Genomic DNA, 20,339 nt, shown 5'->3' with positions numbered 1-20,339 from the left:
TTCCATTCCCAGAAGCTTAAGCGCTTTAGGCTGCATGGTGAAAGGGGAAGAAAAACGTCAATTTACTCAGATAAGCAATGTTAGTCATTCATTAGTAGTACTGTTGGTAGTGGACATACTAATTGATTAAAAGCACTTTGTATCATCAACGATTAATGATAATATCCATGGAAAAGGAGTGCTTTAACATGGAAACTCTTCTTCTGTCAGAAGTTAATTGAGAAGAAAGCATTGCAGACACATGCCCCTTACTACAAGCAGAAGCAGAGAAGTTCCCTAACAGACATCCAGAGAGCTTTGTGGGCTGTAAGGGGGGTATATGTGAGGGGAGGGCGTCATGAAAGATCAGATATCTGATTTGGACTCGTGATAAGAGTGGGAAAGGCACTCATAACTGGGAAAGACATGGCAGGTACATGTCTTTGATTTGATCACAGGATTGGATTTTGGTGCAGGTATGTGGTCTCCCAGGGAGGCTGGGGCCAGCTGGCACAGGGCCTTGGCTGCTGTGATAGAGTTTGGCTATGGTTCTCCAGGAAGTGAGGGGCTTCGGGAGGTTTGGAGCAGGGAATGCTGGCATGTCCTTTGCTTTGGAAGATTAAGGCAGGCACAGTGGTGGGATGGTAGGACAGGCTGGAGCAGGCAGACAGTAGCCCTGGAGCCCAGGAGGAGGTCTGCTGTGGATACCGGAGGGCAGATGCAATGGGTGGGCAGGGTGGCCCCACGTGCTCAGGGGAGCTGGAGAATGCTGTGGCTTGGGCCTGAGAGTGCTGGAGGAGGCAGGGCAGGTGTGCTGGGGATGGGAGAAGGGCTTGGCTCTGAACCGGCCATTTGTGAAAAGCAAGCAAGGAACCACGTGTCACTCTGAGAGCCACAGAACACTACACAGGCACCAAGCTCTACCCTCTTGGGTCCGAACAAGTTGTTGTAAAGGGTGCGAAAGCTCTTCCGAGTGTAGTTGCAGCGGTAGGCGCCTCCCATGAGGTACTCCAGCACGAGCCCGATGTCTATGAGGCTGATGTGGTAATCCGGTGGAAGGTTGCTCTGTAAGAAGAGAAGTCTGTCTCAGGCCCCGTGAGAGCGCGTCCGCAGTGTGGACCTCATCTCATGCCTCGGGCGGAAGCGGCTGTCCTGGCCCCACTTGGGGTACGTGGAAGGGGCGGCTGGGTAGGGGACTGAACAACACTCAGGCTGTGAAAAGCAGCTATCCCTCGATAACGAGGTGGGAGAAAGGGCCAAGAACAGCGGCTGCAATCAACAGAACAGAGAACGACTTGAGGAACCTCCTGCCAGCGCTTCTGGAAAGAGGCACGAGCAGTGGGTGAGAGATCTCAATGGAGGGACAGAAGGGGAGGCTGCGTGGACAGACGGCAGTGCTCGGGTCAGCGGCTGGGACACCCCCTTCCCCAGCCCCACCCAATGGCCGCCCTGGCCTTGTGCTGGCATCAACCAGTAATCCAGCTGTCACTGAGCATGTCCCTGTCATCAATTTGGATGATCCTACAACTTAAAAAAGATTGTCCTTGGCTGGGCGCGGTGGCTCATGTCTGTAATCCCAGCACTTTGGGAGGCCGAGGCGGGGAGATCACAAGGTCAGGAGATCAAGACCACCCTGGCCAACATGGTGAAACCTTGTCTCCACTAAAACACAAAAAACTAGCCGGGTGTGATGGTGCGTGCCTGTAGTCCCAGCTACTCAGGAGGCTGAGGCAGGGGAATTGCTTGAACCTGGTAGACGGAGGTTACAGGGAGCCAAGATCACGCCACTGCACTCCAGCCTGTGACTGAGCAAGACTCCATCTCAAAAAAAAAAAAAAAAAAAATTATCCTTTTGCTTTATTTTAAATAGACCTTTTTTGAAAGAAGGAATTCATTATCTGCTGTGCCTGAAATAGAAATACATTTTGAAAATTTAAAAATTGCTCTTAAGAAATGTTTCTGTGAAAGATGCCAATAGTTTAGGATTAGGAAACAGTAGACTGACCTTCTTCACGTCCCTCACCAGCAGATGAAGTGTGTTTGGTGGACCCAGTCTCTGAAAGAGAAGCATTCATGTTCGTTACATTTATTTTTCTTGGTTGGGCATGGTGGCTCATGCCTGTAATCCCAGCACTTTGGGAGGCCGAGGTGGGTGGATCACTTGAGGTCAGGAGATTGAGACCATCCTGGCCAACATGGTGAAACCCCATCTCTACTAAAAATACAAAAATTAGCCAGGCATGGTGGCACACACCTATAATCTTATCTACTAGAGAGGCTGAGGTGGGAGGATCACTTGAACCTGGGAGGTAGAGGTCGCAGTAAGCCAAGATTGCGCCACTGCACTCCAGCCTAGGCCATAGAGCGAGACCCCATCTATAAATAAATAAGGTTTTTTCTTGAACTATTCAAGTGAATTCCTGCCCTACTGTATATGATTAACGAATTGTGAGAGATGGAGTGTAACCCATACCAACCTTCTTCTTTTACAAAACACAACTGGTCATGGTTAAAACTTATCCAACAGAAAGTTGTGAAATACTTTCTGTTCCATTTTTTTAAAGAGTATCTTAAGGTGCAAGATATAGTGTTACAAATTCACCAAGTTGGCCAGGATCAGTGGCTCACACCTATTATCCCAGCACTTTGGGAAGACGAGGGAGGTGGATCACTTGTGGTTAGGAGTTCGAGACATGCAGAAACCCTGTCTCTACAAAAATTACAAATATTAGCTGGGTGTGGTGGTGTGCACCTGTAGTCCCAGATACTCAGGAGGCTGGGGTGGGAGGACAGCCTGAGCCTAGGAGGTTGAGGCTGCAGTGAGTTGAGATCATGTCACTGCACCCCAGCCTGGGCAACAAGAGAGACCCAGTCTCAGAAAAAAAAAAAAAATTCACCAAGTTTTAGCAAGCAACTGCTGAGGACCATTTCTGCTACTTAAAATCTTACAATAGAGAAGGAAATATAAATTCTCAAAATTTATATTGTAATAATATAAGCCAAGGGCATTTTACTCAAACCCTTCCAGCAGAGCTCCTGGCTGTGAAACTTAGCTCTATGTTCTCCCCAAAAGTCTCACCAAATGTGAAGGTCCCAAGGAGCAATTGACTTCTCATCCCTCGTAACATTTCACTCTGCTAATGGCTTGGGGAGCTAGATTCCCTCTTTGTAGAAACAAGTGCTCAGACGCACCCTCAAAGGAGGGACAAGAGTTGATACTGCCCGAGAAAGGAGTGCCTGGCGGGGCAGGGCAGGAGGCGGTGAGAAAGGAGTGCCTGGCGGGGCAGGGCAGGAGGCGGTGACAATGCGAACACAGGCTGCGGCCAGCGGCAGGTGAGAAGTCGCTGCCTGCCATTAGATGTGGGCCTCCCGGCTGAAGGAGGTCAGATGAGTCTGTGCTCATCTGACCACATTTATACACAATACGCACCAGTGACGAACACGTTCAGATGGCTGCCTCCCTCTTCCCCCCTTTTCCTAGAGCACTCACTGTGTTATAAAGCTCCTCCAGCCTCGGAATGGTCAGGAAGTGTTGCATGTTCACTCCGTTTTCAATCAGGAGCTTCACAAAGTCGACGCGGTCTAAGACTAAAGCATCCAACATCGCTTGCTCCAAAGCATTCACCTGCAGGGACCAAGAGCGGGGAGCCCATGAGTGGCCTCTCAGAGGCAGTGGGGAGGCGCAGACCGGAATCACAGACGAAAGGATATTCTGAGCCCCAGATCCCTGAGCACTCCAACATGGTTCTCTTATTGGATAAACACCCCCTGTCTCCCCTCTCCTTTCTTCTCAGTTTGGCCTTTACATGTTCCATCCGTGTTTGTAAATTGTTTTTTCCTTTTAAAGATAAATTGAAGAGAATTCAAAATCTCAGCCCTCCTGGCATTTCCCCGCCCAGTCTCCACCATTTGTTTCCTTGACTGATTTCTGCCAGGCGGAGCTAGCTGGGCAGGCAGCATGACCAGCATCACTCATGCCATGTGGGTGAGTGGCCATGACAATGGCAGGCACACGTCACCGCAGAGGCCTGGTCCCCTGTCTTGCCTGTGTCCTGGTGGCAGCAAGACCGAGAACTGCCGAGCAGTGTGCGGCTCCAGCCTCCCGCCCCCAAACTGCTGTTACCCCCACATACCCAATCATGGGCTCTGTCAAAAAAAAGGGATTTTTGCACGAATTGCATTTATTTGGTGACAACAGGCTTGTCTGCCATATTTTCATGCATCAAGCATTAAGCAGAGAGCCCCTGCTGAGCAAGGTGACCCAGGGCTCCTTTCTGGGTGGCATCAATCTCCCCAATGCAGGAACGTTTGGTGTTTCGGACAATCTACAGGGCTCATCGCAACGAATGTGCTGTTGTAGTTTGAAATGCTGACACTACCCAGTCAAGCCTTTACCCACCCCTCCTGGGAACGGGGCCCTGGATGGGACTAAAGCACGGGCAAGAACCATCCCTTCCCCTAGGGAAGCGTGATGCCAAGCTGGTGATCTCCGTGACCCTCCACATACCCAGTTCAGCAGCTCTATCTTCCGGGGGTCAGTTTCTTCCTCCACTTCCTCCTTCGCTTTCCCTTTCTTCTTGCCTTTTCCTTTTCCTCTTCCTCCCTTGGTGGTTGCCGTGGGTGGCTTCTTCTCCTTCTCTGTGGCTTTGCTGTCCGCTGGCGGGGCCAGGCTTCCCAGAGGCTGCATTCCACAGCAATCAGAGTTGGGAAAAGGTATTAAGGCTCTTTCTTGTCCCCAAACAAGCTCACTGACCCTCCCACCGCTGTTTGTGCACACATGCACACCGTGCATGCACACATGTGTACAAGTATACATGTACACACATGCAATGTATATGTGCACACCCACACAGTGCACACGTGCACACAGGCTCCATCCCATACACCGACACACTCGGTCATCGCAGACCTGGCTGTCTGAAGAAGGCTGTGATACTGGGAACCTCTGCTACTCACGTGCACAAACACACACTTGACTTCATGCAGCAGCTTTGCATACTTAAAGCGGCTGACATTTTGATCAATGTGCGCTTTTGCACGAAAGAAAGGGTGCTGAAAGGAGAGATGTGCCCGTGGTCATTTAATGACGGGAGAGAGTGACTGTGAAGGGGTCTGAGACAATGGACGGAAATGAGGATGCCTGCCTGCATATCAACGTAAACTGGAGCTATTTGGTGGGTAAAGAAGCTCTCTGGGTATCACTGAGATGCACGCAACGTGGTAATAGACTCAGTCATCAAGGGGAGTGTGTGCTCTCCTCCAAAGAACAGGAAAGAGAGCAGAAGTGGGCCTGGCCCTGTGGCCTTGTCTCCTGGTCCAGTGGAGAATGCGGGAGTGTGTCCTGGTGCAGACAGAGCCAGCACCTACACAACCAGACCCTCCAGCTGGCGTCCTCTCTTGCCAGACCCACCTGCTCCTCCCACCAAATGCTCCTGGTGGGATGGCTACCCGTGGAGCCTCCATTCCCTCCCTTCCCATCTCCTGCACACAGTGGAGCCTCCATTCCCTCCCTTCCCATCTCCTGCACACACTCTGCTGCTTCTTCCCTGTCTGTCCTGAGCTCTGCGTTTGGTTGCTGAGAACTGTGCCAGTGTCTGCCTTGTGGGCATTTCACGCTGGGTTCTCAACGCATCTGATTCCACTGCCTGCTTCCTCCTAGAGTCTCTTCCCTTGGCTTCTTGGCACCACAAGCTCCCAGCTTTCCTCTTCCCTGTCTGGCCACTGCTTCTCAGTGCAGGTTTAAATGTCAAGGTTCCTCTGGGCTCTGTCCTCAGCCTCCTTCCCTTCCACTCTACTCTCTTCCTTGACAACCTCATTGACGCCATGCCAGCAGTCACCACTGACTTGTGCACAACTTCTCCCTTCTGTCAGCAGTCTGCCTCTCTCCCCAGAGCTCCTGCTGTCTGCTCAGCATCCCTGCTTGCGTGTCTCAAAGATACGCTGCTCCTTATGTCCCAAACCACACTCAGGAATGCCCCCAACCCAGTCCTCTTCCAGGGTCCCTTATCTCAGGGAATTGGCACCACAGCTTGCCAGTTGTGCAAGTCAGAGAACTGGGGAGCACGGCTGACATTTCAGCCCCTCCACTGCCCTCAATGACTCATCTACTCCTATGAGCAGCCATGTTTAATGCGAAATTTTGCTCAGTGCTCTGATGCTTGCCTTCTTCTCTGCCTCTGCTCTAGTCCAAGGCACCCTCTTTCACCTGAATTATTTCAATAGCCTATTAGCAGGACTCTGCACACCTGCCATGGCACCCACGCAGTGCATTTTCTACAGTAAATCTAGAGTGACCTTTAAGTATAAAAATAGAGCCCAGTAACTCTCCTGCTTAAAACCCTCAAGTGCAGCTTAGGCAGAGATCACGTCAGGGGAGGTGTGCCTTTATCTAGTTCCTGGTCAACATACAGATATGCATGAAAAAGTGTCTTGGCTGGCTCCTCATGCATATAAGGCCATTATGGTCCTGAGTGACAGAGTTACACCACATTCAACAAATGGTGCTGGGAAAACTGGATATCCTCATGCAGAAGACTGGAGTTGGCCCCTTACCTTACAGCATACACAAATACTAACCCAAAATAGATCAAAGACCTGAACGGAAAATCTAAAACTACTAATACAAAATGCGGCTGGGCATGGTGGTTCTGCTTGTAATCCCAGCACTTTGGGAGGCCGAGGTGGGTGGATCACCTGAGCTCGGGAGTTCCATACCGTCCTGGCCAACTAAACCCTGTCTCAACTAAAAACACAGTAATTAGCCAGGCATGGTAGTGGGTGCCTGGAATCCCAGCTACTCAGGAGGCTGAGGCAGGAGAATCGCCTGAACCCAGAGGTGTAGGTTGCGGTGAGCCGAGACTGTGCTGTTGCACTCCAGGCCATGTGACAAAAGTGAAACTCAGCCTCAAAAATAAATAAATAAGTAAATTTTAAAAATTAAAACGCTTAGAAGAAAACACAGGGCAAAAGGGTCACTATATTGGATTTGGGAATTCAGTTCTTGAATATGACTCCAAAGGCACAGGCACAAAGGGAAAAGTTATTAATAACAAATTTGATGAACTTCATGAAAATTTAAAAGTTTTATGCAGCAAAAGATGCCATTAATACAGTAAAGGCAGCTACAGAATGGAGCAATGTGTTTGTCAATCATATCTATGATAAGGGGTTCACATCCAGAATATACAGAGAACTCCTAAAATTCAACAAGAAAACCCAACCTACTTTACCTATTTACCAAAAATAGGTAAAAGACTTGAATAGACATTTCTCCAAAGAAGATACACAAACGGCCAATAAACACACACAGAAATGCTCAGTCATTAGGGAAATACAAATCAAAACCATCTGAGATACCTCATACCCATTACGATGACTATCATCTTTTTTTATTTTCTTTTTGTTTTGAGACAGAGTTTTGCTCTTGAAGCCCAGGCTGGAGTGCAGTGATACGATCTTGGCTCATTGCAACCTTCACCTCCTGGGTTCAAGCGATTCTCCTGCCTCAGGCTTCTGAGTAGCTGGGATTACAGGCACGCACCACCACACCTGTCTAATTTTGTTGTATTTTTAGTAGAGATGGGGTTACATCATGTTGGTTGGGCTGGTCTCAAACTCCTGACCTTAGGTGATCCACCCTCCTCAGCCTCTCAAAGTGCTGGGATTATAGGTATGAGCCACTATGCCCGGCCGAGATGGCTATGATCTAAACAACAGAAAATGACAAATGTTTGTGAAAATGTGAACAAACTGGAACCCTGTGCACTGTGGGCGGAAATGTAAAATGGTGCAACTACTATGGGAGGAGTTTGACGATTCCCCAAAAAATTAAAAACAGAATTACTGTATGATCCAACCAATACACTTCTTGACATATACCCAAAAGAACCGAAAGCGAGTCTCAAGGAAGTATGTGTACACCTACATTCATAGCAGCATTGTTCTAAAACATGGGAGCAACCCAAGTGTCCACTAACGGATGCTTGGATAAGCAAAATGTGGTCTATCCATACAAAGGACTATTATTCAGCCTTAAAAGGAAGGAAATTCTGACACATGCTATAACACTGATGTACCTTGAGACATCGTTCTGAGTGAAATAAGCCAGCCACAAAAGGGCAAAACATGATTTCACTCATATAAGGTACTTACGATATTCATATTCATGACAACAGAAAGTAGAATGGTGGTTGCCAGGGCACAGGGAAGGGCAGGATGTGGAATTATTATTTGATGGGCATAGAGTGTCAATTTTGCAGGACAAAAAAGCTCTTGCAGTAAATGTTGGTGATGATTTTCCTTCAAAAATTGTTAATCCAGGAGGGATCCAAGATAGGCAAATAGGAACAGCTCTGGAGTGCAGTTCCCAGTGAGAACAATGCAGAGGCTGAGTGATCACTGCCATTTCCAAACGAGTTATTACTGCCCCCAGACCAGGAGATTCCTGGGCTGAAAAGTGCCATGAGTTTCCAGCATGGCTGTTTCATCCGGCACAGTGTGTCTGCACAAAAACTCACACAAATCTGAGTGGCCATTTCAACTGCTGCCTGCAATGCCTGGGAGACAGCTGCCCATTCAACTGAATAAAAGGGGACTGAAACCTGAGCCAGGTGATCTGGCTCAGCAGGTCCCAACCCCACAAAGACCAGCAATCTGAAATGCTCTGGATTGAGAGTTTCACAGCAAGCGCAGCTGGACCTAGGATGGTCCAGCTCTGTGAGGGGGAGGGCGTCTAACATTACTGAGGCAGTCCACCACTACTGAGGCAGTCCACCATTACCAAGGCAGTCTGCTGTTACAGAGGCAGTCCACCATCACTGGGGCGGACCACCATTACCGAGGCAGTTCTCACTATACCTCTGTAAACAAAACCATAAGTTCACACAACAGCTGGGCAGAGCCCACAGCAGCTCAGCAACACCTCTGCTGACAGACTGTGACTAGGCTACCTCCTTGCTGGGCAGGGCATCTATGAAAAAAGTCAGTAGCACATTAGGAACTTATAAAGAAAGCCCCACCTTCCCAGGACAGAGCACCTGGGGAAAAGGCGGTTATGAGTTCCACTGCAGCAGACTTAAATGTACCTGCCCAGCAGATCTGAACGAACAACGGAGCTCACAGCACAGCACTTGAGCTCCTGTAAGGGACAGACTGTCTCCTCAAACAGCTCCCCAACCCCTATATATCCAAAGAGACACCTCATAAAGGAGAGCTCAGGCTGACATCTGGGAAGTATCCTTCTGGGACGAAGATAACAGAAGAAGAAAGTGGCAGCAACCCTTACTGTTCTGCAGCCCCCACAGGTGATCCCCAGGCAAGCAGAGTCTGGAATGGACCTCCAGCAGTCCCACAGCAGAGGAGCCTGACTGTTAGAAGGAAAACTAAAAAACAGAAAGAAATAACTTCAACATCAACAAAAAGGACATCCAATCGCAGACCCCATCTGAAGGTCACCAACTACAAAGACCACAGGTAGATAAATCCACAAAGATGGAAAGAAACCAGTGCAAAAAAGCATGAAAACACCCAAAACCAGAACATCTCTCCTCCTCCAAGGGATCACAACTCCTCACCAGCAAGGGAACAAAGCTGGATGGAGAATGAGTCTGATGAATTGACAGAAACGGGCTTCAGAAGTGGGTAATAACAAACTTCTCTAAGCTAAAAGAACATGTTCTAACCCAACGCAAAGAAACTAAGAACGTTGAAAAAATGTTTGATGAAATGCTAACAAGATTAAACAGATTAGAGAATATAAATGACTTGATGGAGCTGAAAAACACAACACGAGAACTTCGAGAAGCATACACAAGTTTCAATAGCCAAATCAACCAAGCAGAAGAAAGGATATCAGAGATGGAAAATCAACTCAATGACATAAAATGAGAAGGCAAGATTAGAGAAAAAAGAGCAGTGGCTCACACCTGTAATCCCAGCACTTTGGGAGGCCGAGGCAGGTGGATCATGAGGTCAAGAGATCGAGACCATCCTGGTCAACATAGTGAAACCCCGTCTCTACTAAAAATACAAAAAATTAGCTGGGCATGGTGGTGCATGCCTGTAATCCCAGCTACTCAGGAGGCTGAGGCAGGAGAATTGCCTGAACCCAGGAGGCAGAGGTTGTGGTGAGCCGAGATCACACCATTGCACTCCAGCCTGGGTAACAAGACTGAAATTCCATCTCAAAAAAAAAAAAAAAAAAAAAAGAAAGAAAGAAAAAGAAAAAAGAAATAAAAAGAGTGAAAAGCCTCGAAGAAATATGGGATTATGTGAAAAGACATAATCTACATTTAATAGGTGTACCTAAATGTGACAGAGAGAATGAATCCAAGCTGGAAAATACTCTTCAGGATATTATCCAGGAGAACTTCCCCAACCTAGCAGGGCAGGCCAACATTCAAGTCTAGGAAATACAGAGAACACCACAAAGATATTCCTCAAGAAGAGCAATCCCAAGGCACATAATTGTCAGATTCACCAGGGTTAAAATGAAGGAAAAAATACTAAGGGCAGCCAGAGAGAAAGGTCGGGTTACCCACAAAGGGAAGCCCATCAGACTCACATCAGATCTCTTGGCAGAAACCCTACAAGTGAGAAGAGAGTGGGAGCCAACATTCAACATCCTTAAAGAAAAGAACTTTTAATCTAGAATTTTATATTCTGCCAAACTAAGCGTTATAAGTGAAGAAGAAATAAAATCCTTTATGAACAAGCAGTTGCTGAGAGATTTTGTCACCACCAGACCTGCCTTACAAGAGCTCCAGAAAGAAGCACTAAACATAGAAAGGAAAACCAGTACCAGCCACTCCAAAAATGTACCAAATGGTAACGAGCATCAACACAATGAAGAAACTGTGTCAACTAATGGGCAAAACAACCAGCTAGCATCAAAATGGCAGGGTCAGATTCACATATAACAATATTAACCTTAAATGTAAATGGGCTAAGTGCCCCAATCAAAAGACACAGACTGGCAAATTGGATAAAAAGCCAAAACCCATTGGTGTGCTGTATCTGGGAAACCTATCTCATGTGCAAGGACACACATAGGCTCAAAATAAAGGGATGGAGGAAGATTTATCAAGCAAATGGAGAGGAAAGAAAAAAGGAGGAGTTGCAGTCCTAGTCTCTGATAAAATAGACTTTAAACCAACAAAGATCAAAAGAGACAAAGAAGGGTATTACATAATGGTAAAAGGATCAATGCAACAAGAAGAGCTAACAATCCTAAATATATATGCACCCAGATACATAAAGCAAGTTCCTAACTACCTACAAAGAGACTTAGACCTCCCACACAGTAATAGTGGAAGACTTTAACACTCCACTGTCAATATTAGACAGATCAACCAGACAGAAAATTAACAAGGATATCCAGGACTTGAACTCAGATCTGGATCAAGCAAACCTAATAGACATCTACAGAACTCTCCACCCCAAATCCACAGAACATACATTCTTCTCAGCACCACAGCACACCTACCCTAAAATTGACCATATAATTGGAAGTAACTCACTCCTCAGCAAATGCAAAAGAACAGAAATCATAACAAACAGTCTCTCAGACCACAGAGCAATCAAGTTAGAACTCAGGATTAAGAAACTAACTCAGAACCACACAACCTCATGGAAACTGAACAAGTGGCTCTTGAATGTTGACTGGATAAACAATGAAATGAAAGGAGAAATAAAGATGTTTTTCGAAACCAATGAGAACAAAGACACAACATACCAGAATCTCTGGGATGCATTTAAAGCAGTGTCTAGAGGGAAATTTATAGCAATAAATGCACATGTGAGAAGCAAGGAAAGGTCTAAAACTGACACCCTGACATCAAAACTGAAAGAGCTAGAGGAGCAAGATAAAAAAAAAAGTCAAAAGCTAGCAGAAGATAAGAAATAACTAAGATCAGAGCACAACTGAAGGAGACAGAGACACAAAAAAACCCTTCAAAAAAAATCAATAAATCCAGGATCTGGTTTTTTGAAAATATCAACAAAATAGACCACTAGCCAGATTAATAAAAAAGAAAAGAGAGAAGAATCAAATAGATGCAATAAAAAACGATAAAGGGGATATCACCACCAATTCCACAGAAATGCAAACTACCATCAGAGATTACTACAAACAACTCTATGCACCTAAACCAGTACACCTGGAAGAAATGGATAAATTCCTGGACACTTGCACCCTCCCAAGCCTAAACCAGGAAGAAGCTGAAACCCTGAATAGACCAGTAGACAAGGGCTGAAGTTGAGGCAGCAATTAATAGCCTCCAACCAAAAAAAAGTCCAGGTCCAGATGGGTTCACAGTTGAATTCTACCAGACATACAAAGAGGAGCTGGTCCCACACCTTCTGAAACTATTCCAAATAATCTAAAAGAGGGAATCCTTCCCAAATCATTTTATGAGACCAACATCATCCTGATACCAAAACCTGGCAGAGACTCAACAGGAAAACTTAAGGCCAATATCCATGATGAACACAGATGCACAAATATTCAATAAAATACAGGCAAACCGATTGCAACAGCACATCAAAAAGCTGATCCATCATGATCAAGTAGGTTTCATCTGGGGGATACAAGGCTGGTTCAACATACGCAAGTCTATGAATGTAATCCACCACATGAACAAAACCAAAGACAAAAAACCACATGATTATCTCAATAGATGCAGAGAAGGCCTTCAACAAAATTCAACAGCCCTTTATGCTAAAAACTCTCAATAAACTAGGTATCAATGGAATGTATCTCAAAACAATAAAAACTATTTATGACAAACTCACAGCCAATATCATACTGAATGGGCCAAAACTGGAAGCATTCCCTTTGAAATCTGGCGATAGACAAGTGTGCTCTCTCTCACCACTCCTATTCAGTACAGTATTGGAAGTTCTAGCCAGAGCAATTGGGCAGGGAAAAGAAAGAAAGGGTATTCAACTAGGAAAGGAGGAAGTCAAATTGTCTCTATTTGCGGATGACATGATTGTATATTAAGAAGATCCATTGTCTCAGCCCAAAATCTCCTTAAACTGGTAAGCAACTTCAGCAGAGTCTCAGGATGCAAAATCAATGTGCAGAAATCACAAGCATTCCTATACATCAACAACAGACTAACAGAGAGCCAAATCAAGAGCGAACTGCCATTCACAATTGCTACAAAGAGAATAAAATACCTAGGAATTCAACTAACAAAGGATATAAAGGACCTCTTCAAGGAGAACTACAGACCACTGCTCAAGGAAATAAGAGAGGACACAAACAGATGGAAAAATATTCTACACTCATGGTTAGGAAGAATCAATATTGTGAAAATGGCCATGCAGCCCAAAGTAATTTATATTCAACTCTATCCCCATCAAGCTACCATTGACCCTCTTCAAAGAGCTGGAAAAAAACATCTTAAACTTCATATGGAACCAAAAGAGAGCCCACATAGTCAAGATAATTCTAAGCGAAAAGAACAAAGCTGGAGGCATCATGCTACATGACTTCAAGCTGTACTACAAGGCTACAGTAATGAAAACAGCATGGTACTGGTACCAAAACAGAGATATAGACCAATGGAACAGAACAGAGGCTTTGGAGGCAATGCCACACATCTACAACCGTCTGATCTTTGACAAACCTGACAAAAACAAGCAACGGGGAAAGGATTCCCTGTTTAATAAATGGTGTTGGGAAAACTGGCTAGCCATGTGCAGAAAGCAGAAACTAGACCTCTTCCTGACACCTTACACTGAAATTAACACCAGATGGATTAAAGACTTAAACATAAGACCTAACACCATAAAAACCCTAGAAGAAAACCTAGGCAAAACCATTCAGGATATAGGCATAGGCAAGGAATTCATGACTAAAACACCAAAAGCATTGGCCACAAAAGCCAAAATAGACAAATGGGATCTAATTAAACTCCAGAGCTTCTATACAGCAAAAGAAACAATCAGTAGAGTGAACCAGCAACCAACAGAATCGGAAAAAATTTTTGCAACCTACCCATCTGACAAAGGGCTAATATCCAGAATCTACAAAGAACTAAAACAGATTTACAAGAAACAAACAAACCAACCCATTCAAAAGTGGGCAAAGAACATGAACAGATACTTTTCAAAAGAAGACATATATGAGACCAACAAACATATGAAAAAATGTTCATCATCATTGGTCATTAGAGAAATGCAAATCAAAACCACATTGAGACATCATTTCATGCCAGTTAGAATGGCGATCATTAAAAAATCTGGAGACAACAGATGCTGGAGAGGATGTGGAGAAATAGGAACACTTTTACACTGCGGGTGGGAGTGTAAATCAGTTCACCCAAAGACTCTGTGGCAATTTCTCAAGGACCTATAAATAGAAATGCCATTTGACCCAGCAATCCCATTACTGGGTATATATCTAAATAATTATAAATCATTCTATTATAAAGACATATGCACATGTATGTTCATTGCAGCACTGTTTACAATAGCGAAGGCCTGGAACCAACCCAAATGCCCATTGATGATAGACTGGACAGGGAAAATGTGGCACATATACACCATGGAATACCATGCAGCCATAAAAAATGTTGAGTTTGTGTCCTTTGTAGGGATATGGATGAATCTGGAAACCATCATTCCCAGAAAACTAACACAAGAACAGAAAATCAAACACCGCATGTTCTCACTTATAGGTGGGTGTTGAACAACGAGAACTCATGGACACAGGGAGGGGAGCATCACACACTGGTCTGTTGGAGGGGAACAGGGGAGGGACAGCGGGGTGTAGGAAGGCTGGGGAGGGATAACATGGGGAGAAATGCCAGATATAGGTGACAGGGGGACGGAGGCAGCAAACCACATTGCTATGTATGTGCCTATGCAACAATCCTGCACGTTCTGCACATGTACCCCAGAACCTAAAGTGTAATTATATATATATTTCAAAAGGAAAAAAGAAATCACCAAGACATGGCAAATATCTGAATAGTATAGCAGGCTATAGAGTGACAAAGTGGGCTTCCCTCCACCCTAATGTCCTCTCCCTCCAAGGCACCTACTGTTCCCTGTCTCTTTGTGTGCTTACAGATTTCAATACACATATCAGCTGCCATATCTTGCCCTCAACACATTGGAGAAACACCTGTTCTATGCATTCTTTGCTCCATTAACGATAAATCTTGAGAACTTCCCCAGAAAAACAAATTGTTAATCCAAAGGTTTTATGATTCAATATAAATAAATAAATAGCCTTTTTGTTACTTGTATATATCAAACAACTCTCTTTTTCTCTCTGTTTTTTGTTTGTTTTTTGAGATGGAATTTTGCTCTGTCACCCAGGCTGGATTGTAGTGGCAAGATCTCAGCTCACTGCAACCTCTACCTCCTGGGTTCAAGCAGTTCTCCTGCCTCAGCCTCCTAGGTAGTTGGGATTACAGGCATGTGCCACCATAGCAAACTAATTTTTGTATGTTTAGTAGAGATGGGTTTTTTCCATGTTGGCCAGGCTGGTCTTGAACTCCTGACCTCAGGTGGTCCACCTGCCTCAGTCTCTAAAAGTACTGGGATTGCAGGAGTGAGCCACTGTGCCTGGCCTTTTCATTACGGTTAAAAGCATGTTTAAAGGATTTTTTTTGGCAAAGCTTTTAATTAATTATTTTAATTAACAAGTGACAAATTATATATATTTATGATATAGGTGATGCTTAAATATAGGTGTACACTGTGGAAGGATGAAATCAAGCTAATTAATGTATCTATTACCTCACAGACATAATTTTTGTGATGAGAACATTTAAAATCCACTGTTTTAGCAAATTTCAAGTGCATGATACATTATTATTCATTATAGCCACTATGTTTTACAATAGGTCTCCAGAATTTATCCTTCTTAACTGAAACTTCATACTTTTTAAACCAGTATCTCCAAATCTCTCACATCCTAGCTTCTGATAATCACCATTGTACTCTTACAAAGCTTTTATTTTTGCATTTAATAATAGAAAAAATTGAAGAATTTTGACTAGCAATATATAACAAATCAGACCTAAGATTGATTTGCTGTGTTGAAATTCTTATGTCCTCCCTACCACAAGTTTTCTATTATATGAAGAATTCTAGATAGACTATGGATTCACAGGCACACAGTTTCTTGAGTGCTTCAACTATTAAAGGAAGACTTTGGAGACCTTACCGCATTGTAGGGAGACAGAGGAGGACTTTTGGCTCCAGGTTGCAGCCTGAGCATGTGTTTCCTGCTTTCTCTCCCTCCCTAAATACTATTTAAATCACAGCGAAGGACTATAAAAAAGAAAAATCTATTTCAGGGGGAAGAGGCAGGCCAGAGAGTTTTTGACAAATTTCTGGAAGCATCGATGGGCCAGTTAAAACTATGGAGAGGAAGCCAAAACCCAAAATGTGTAATGTGGAGATTGCTGTTGAGGTGAGACCAGATTTTCCAAGATACAAAGAAGAGGGCAGGTGGTGGGCAAAAGGCGCGGTGACTGGAAGGTGGTCTTCAGAGTAGGAGGCCACTCATCCCGTCCTGGGCTCCAGGCTGCCACTGTGGTTCATGGGTACAGTGCAAGCAACCGCATTCCTGGGCTTCACTTCTAGGAAGAACTGGGAGGATGTCTGCTAAAGACTAGGGAGGCCCAGAGCCCATCAGCCCTCTCCAGTCTGCCCTCAGCAAAGCAGAGAGGTTCAGGCGTCACTCGCCTTTCTAAGCAGGGAATTCCTGGGCAGTCCTCCCAGGGAGGAGAAAAACCTGTTGGCAAAATGGGTTTCTATACTAATTAAGCAGTTCTATCCCTCATTCTGCAGTGTGATGGACAGCCAAGGATCGAGAGCATTTGAGAAAATCAACAGCACAACAGAAAAGCCCAAAATGAACAAAGAAACAGCAGACCAGGGAGAAAAGAGAGATCATCTAGGCAACAGAAGAGAGTTTCAAAAAATCTAATTCATATCCTTAGATATAGCGTCTGTGAGATGAAAATAGGTTATTAAGAAAATGAAACTGTTAAGGAACAAAAACACTTTCTTAAATACAAAAAGTGTGTGTGCCTAAAACTTAAAAAATTGTATAAAAGCTAAAGAAAAAGTTGAGATTTCCAAAAACATACATCAAAATGATAGAGAAATAAAAAACTGATAATGGAGGATCAATCTGGGAGGAGGAGCAACTCTTGAGTTGCTTGACTAATAGAAACTCCAGATGAAGAAAAAGAGATAATAAAGAAAGAAATACTCAAAAAAGAGATAGAAGAAAATTTCACAGAGCTGCTTCAGGTCTTCAGCATAATGGGACCTTTGACAGCCAGAATAATTAAATGCCTACATGTGTGACGATATGGGTGGTTGAGTTTGTATTCTCTATACACATTTATTTTCATTTGCCTGAAATAGAAGAGATATTTTTGTGAAATTTCCAAGCACCAAAAAAAGAGCAGAGAGCAAACAATGGTTCATCTATAATTGAATGAAAATCATAGGATGATCTCGAGCCTCATGTTAGGCAGACGTTTTTCAGACATGTAAAGACACAGAATGGTGATTGATATGGTTTGGGAGTGTCCCCCAAAGTTCATGTATTGGAAACTGAATTCCCAGTGCAACAGTCCTGAGAGGTGTGACCTTTAAAATGGATTAGATTATAAGAATTCTGTCCTCACGAATGGATTCAAGCTTTTATAGAGGGAGTGGGTTCATGATTTTGAGAGATTTGTTTTAAGAGTTCAGCCCTCTCTTACTCTCTTGAGCTCTCTTACCCTCTTACCTCCCATCATGGGATGATACAGCAAGAAGGCCCTGAGAAGATACCAGCCCCTTGATCTGGACTTTCCAGTTTCCAGAATTGTAAGAAATAAATCTCAGTTCTTTATCAATTACCCCATCTATGGTATTCTGTCACAAAAACACAAAACAGACTAAGACAGTAATCCTCCCACACGCTTTTACGTAAAAGTTACTTGAAGATATACTCTAGCAAAATGAAAAAAGAATCTGAGAGGGAGGAAGACATGGGGTCTAGGAGGCAATGGGCAGTCTCAGAGCGCAATGAAGGGATGTCTGATGTAGACAGCTGTACAGCGGGCATTGAGAGAGCATTCAGGGAAGATGTGGGTAGGAACTCAAGGGGCTCTGAAAGATACTTCAAGAAGAAATGTGCCAGTAACAAGAGAATAGATATGGCTGCAGCCATAAAAAATGAGAAGATTATGTCCTTTGCAGGAACATGGATGGAGCTGGAGGCCGTTATCCTTAGCAAACTAAGGCAGGAACAGAAAACCAAATACTGCATGTTCTCACTTAGAAGTGGGAGCTAAATGATGAGAACGCATGGGCTCAGAGAGGGGAATAACAGACACTGGGGCCTTTTAGAGGGAGGAGGGTGAGAGGAGGAGAGGACCAGGAAAAACAACTAGCAGGTACTAGGCTTAATACCTGGGCAATAAACATCTAGCAGGTACTGGGCTTAATACCTGGGCGATAAACAACTAGCAGGTACTGAGCTTAATACCTGGGCGATAAACATCTAGCAGGTGCTGGGCTTAATACCTGGGCGATAAACAACTAGCAGGTACTGGGCTTAATACCTGGGCGACAAACATCTAGCAGGTACTGTGCTTAATACCTGGGCGATAAACATCTAGCAGGTACTGGGCTTAATACCTGGGCGACAAACATCTAGCAGGTACTGGGCTTAATACCTGGGCGACAAACATCTAGCAGGTACTGGGCTTAATAACTGGGTGATAAACAACTAGCAGGTACTGGGCTTAATACCTGGGTGACAAACATCTAGCAGGTACTGGGCTTAATACCTGGGCGATAAACATCTAGCAGGTACTGGGCTTAATACCTGGGCGACAAACATCTAGCAGGTACTGGGCTTAATACCTGGGCGACAAACAACTAGCAGGTACTGGGCTTAATACCTGGGCGATAAACAACTAGCAGGTACTGGGCTTAATACCTGGGCGATAAACATCTAGCAGGTACTGGGCTTAATACCTGGGTGATAAACATCTAGCAGGTACTGGGCTTAATACCTGGGTGATGAAATCATCTGTACAACAAACTCTGTGACATAAGTTTACCTACACAACAAACATGCACTTGTACTCTTGAACTTAAAGTACAAAACGTATTTTAAATATAAACTATGTATATGCAAATAATAGTACAAAACGGCATTTTAAAGTAACATCTACATGGCCTCAGTTTGGAAACAGTGCAATAATTTTGCCCTCGCTCTGTGCTAACGTAGCCTTTGCCAAAGTCATGTTTGATATATCCACGTTGCTGACGAGAACCTTGACGTGGTTTGGCCTGTGTCCCATCCAAATCCCATCTCCAGTTGTAATCCCCAGGTGTCCAGGGTGGGACCTGGTGGGAGGTGACTGGATGGTGAGGGCAGTTCCCCCATGCTGTTCTCATGCTGGTGAAAGAGTTCTCATGAGAACTGATGGCTTTGAAAGTGTTTGGCAGCCCCGCGTGCTCTTTTCTGTCTCGCCTGCTGCCATGTAAGATGTGTCTTTGCTTCTGCTTTGCCCTCCGCCATGGCTGTAAGTGTTTTGAGGCCTCTCCAGCCATTTGGGGCTGGGAGTCAATTAAATCTCCTTTCTTTATAAATTACTCAGTTTCAGAATACTGCTATTCTTTATAGCAGTGAGAAAACAGACTGAGATAAGCCTCAACACCACAGTGGCAAGCGTACGTAGGCGTGTGCCAAACTTTACGCCTATTTGTCTGGAACAAACTAAAGTACAGTAAAAATACTTTAAAAAACAGATCCAGCAATGACCCCAAGGCAAATGTTTGGAAGAAGAAAGAGAATCAATTAGAAACATGGAGGAAAGCAAATATCTGTCCAAAGAAGTCACGGTCTAAATACGAAGGAAACTAAAACGTCACATAGTTTTAAATAGTTGATCAATGACAGAAACCCTGATGCCTGTCACATTTTCCTTTGCGTGAGCCACAGAAGTGACCCAGGGCTACCTTTCCTCCTCTTTGAGTTCAGTCCTACTTTGCGGAGCAGCAGTGAACAATCTCCATGTAGTCCCAACAGTGCCAAAGCTGCTGGTTTCTCCATGGTTTAGAACCAACACAGAGGCCGAGTATGAAAACTGAATGATGATTAAAGAGCAAGATGTGAGCAGAACCTCGATGATGATTAAGGAATGGTATGTCCACGTTCACCACGTCAAGCAGCATGTGAAAGGTAGGAAGAAGGAACTTGTCAGGAGAGGAAGGAGGAGTAGAGAGTGAATTTCCTCATTTCACAAAGTGGGCGTCCGAAGTGGACAAAGCAAATGGATGGTTCCACAAACCTGTCACCATCGTAAAGGGGACCAGTATAAGAA

The 20,339-nt window shown here is 44.6% G+C and overlaps 1 protein-coding gene across 6 annotated transcripts in view; it reads right to left on the bottom strand.

Annotated features, from left to right (window-relative positions):
• The window catches only part of TRPM1 (transient receptor potential cation channel subfamily M member 1), a 166,453-nt gene that overhangs the window by 51,334 nt on the left and 94,780 nt on the right, over nt 1–20,339 (bottom strand). For all 6 annotated transcript variants that reach the window (XM_035303616.3, XM_035303617.3, XM_035303618.3 and 3 more), the window contains exons 11-15: nt 4,487–4,660; nt 3,470–3,604; nt 1,985–2,035; nt 904–1,044; nt 1–30 (exon numbers count right to left, since the gene is read on the bottom strand). In XM_035303616.3, the coding sequence (XP_035159507.2) occupies nt 1–30; nt 904–1,044; nt 1,985–2,035; nt 3,470–3,604; nt 4,487–4,660 (531 nt within the window). The remainder of the gene's footprint in view (nt 31–903; nt 1,045–1,984; nt 2,036–3,469; nt 3,605–4,486; nt 4,661–20,339) is intronic.

This window comes from Callithrix jacchus, chromosome 6, assembly GCF_049354715.1.
Source record: "Callithrix jacchus isolate 240 chromosome 6, calJac240_pri, whole genome shotgun sequence".
NCBI classification, from domain to species: Eukaryota; Metazoa; Chordata; class Mammalia; order Primates; family Cebidae; genus Callithrix; species Callithrix jacchus.
This window is presented reverse-complemented; position numbering and strand designations above follow the sequence as displayed.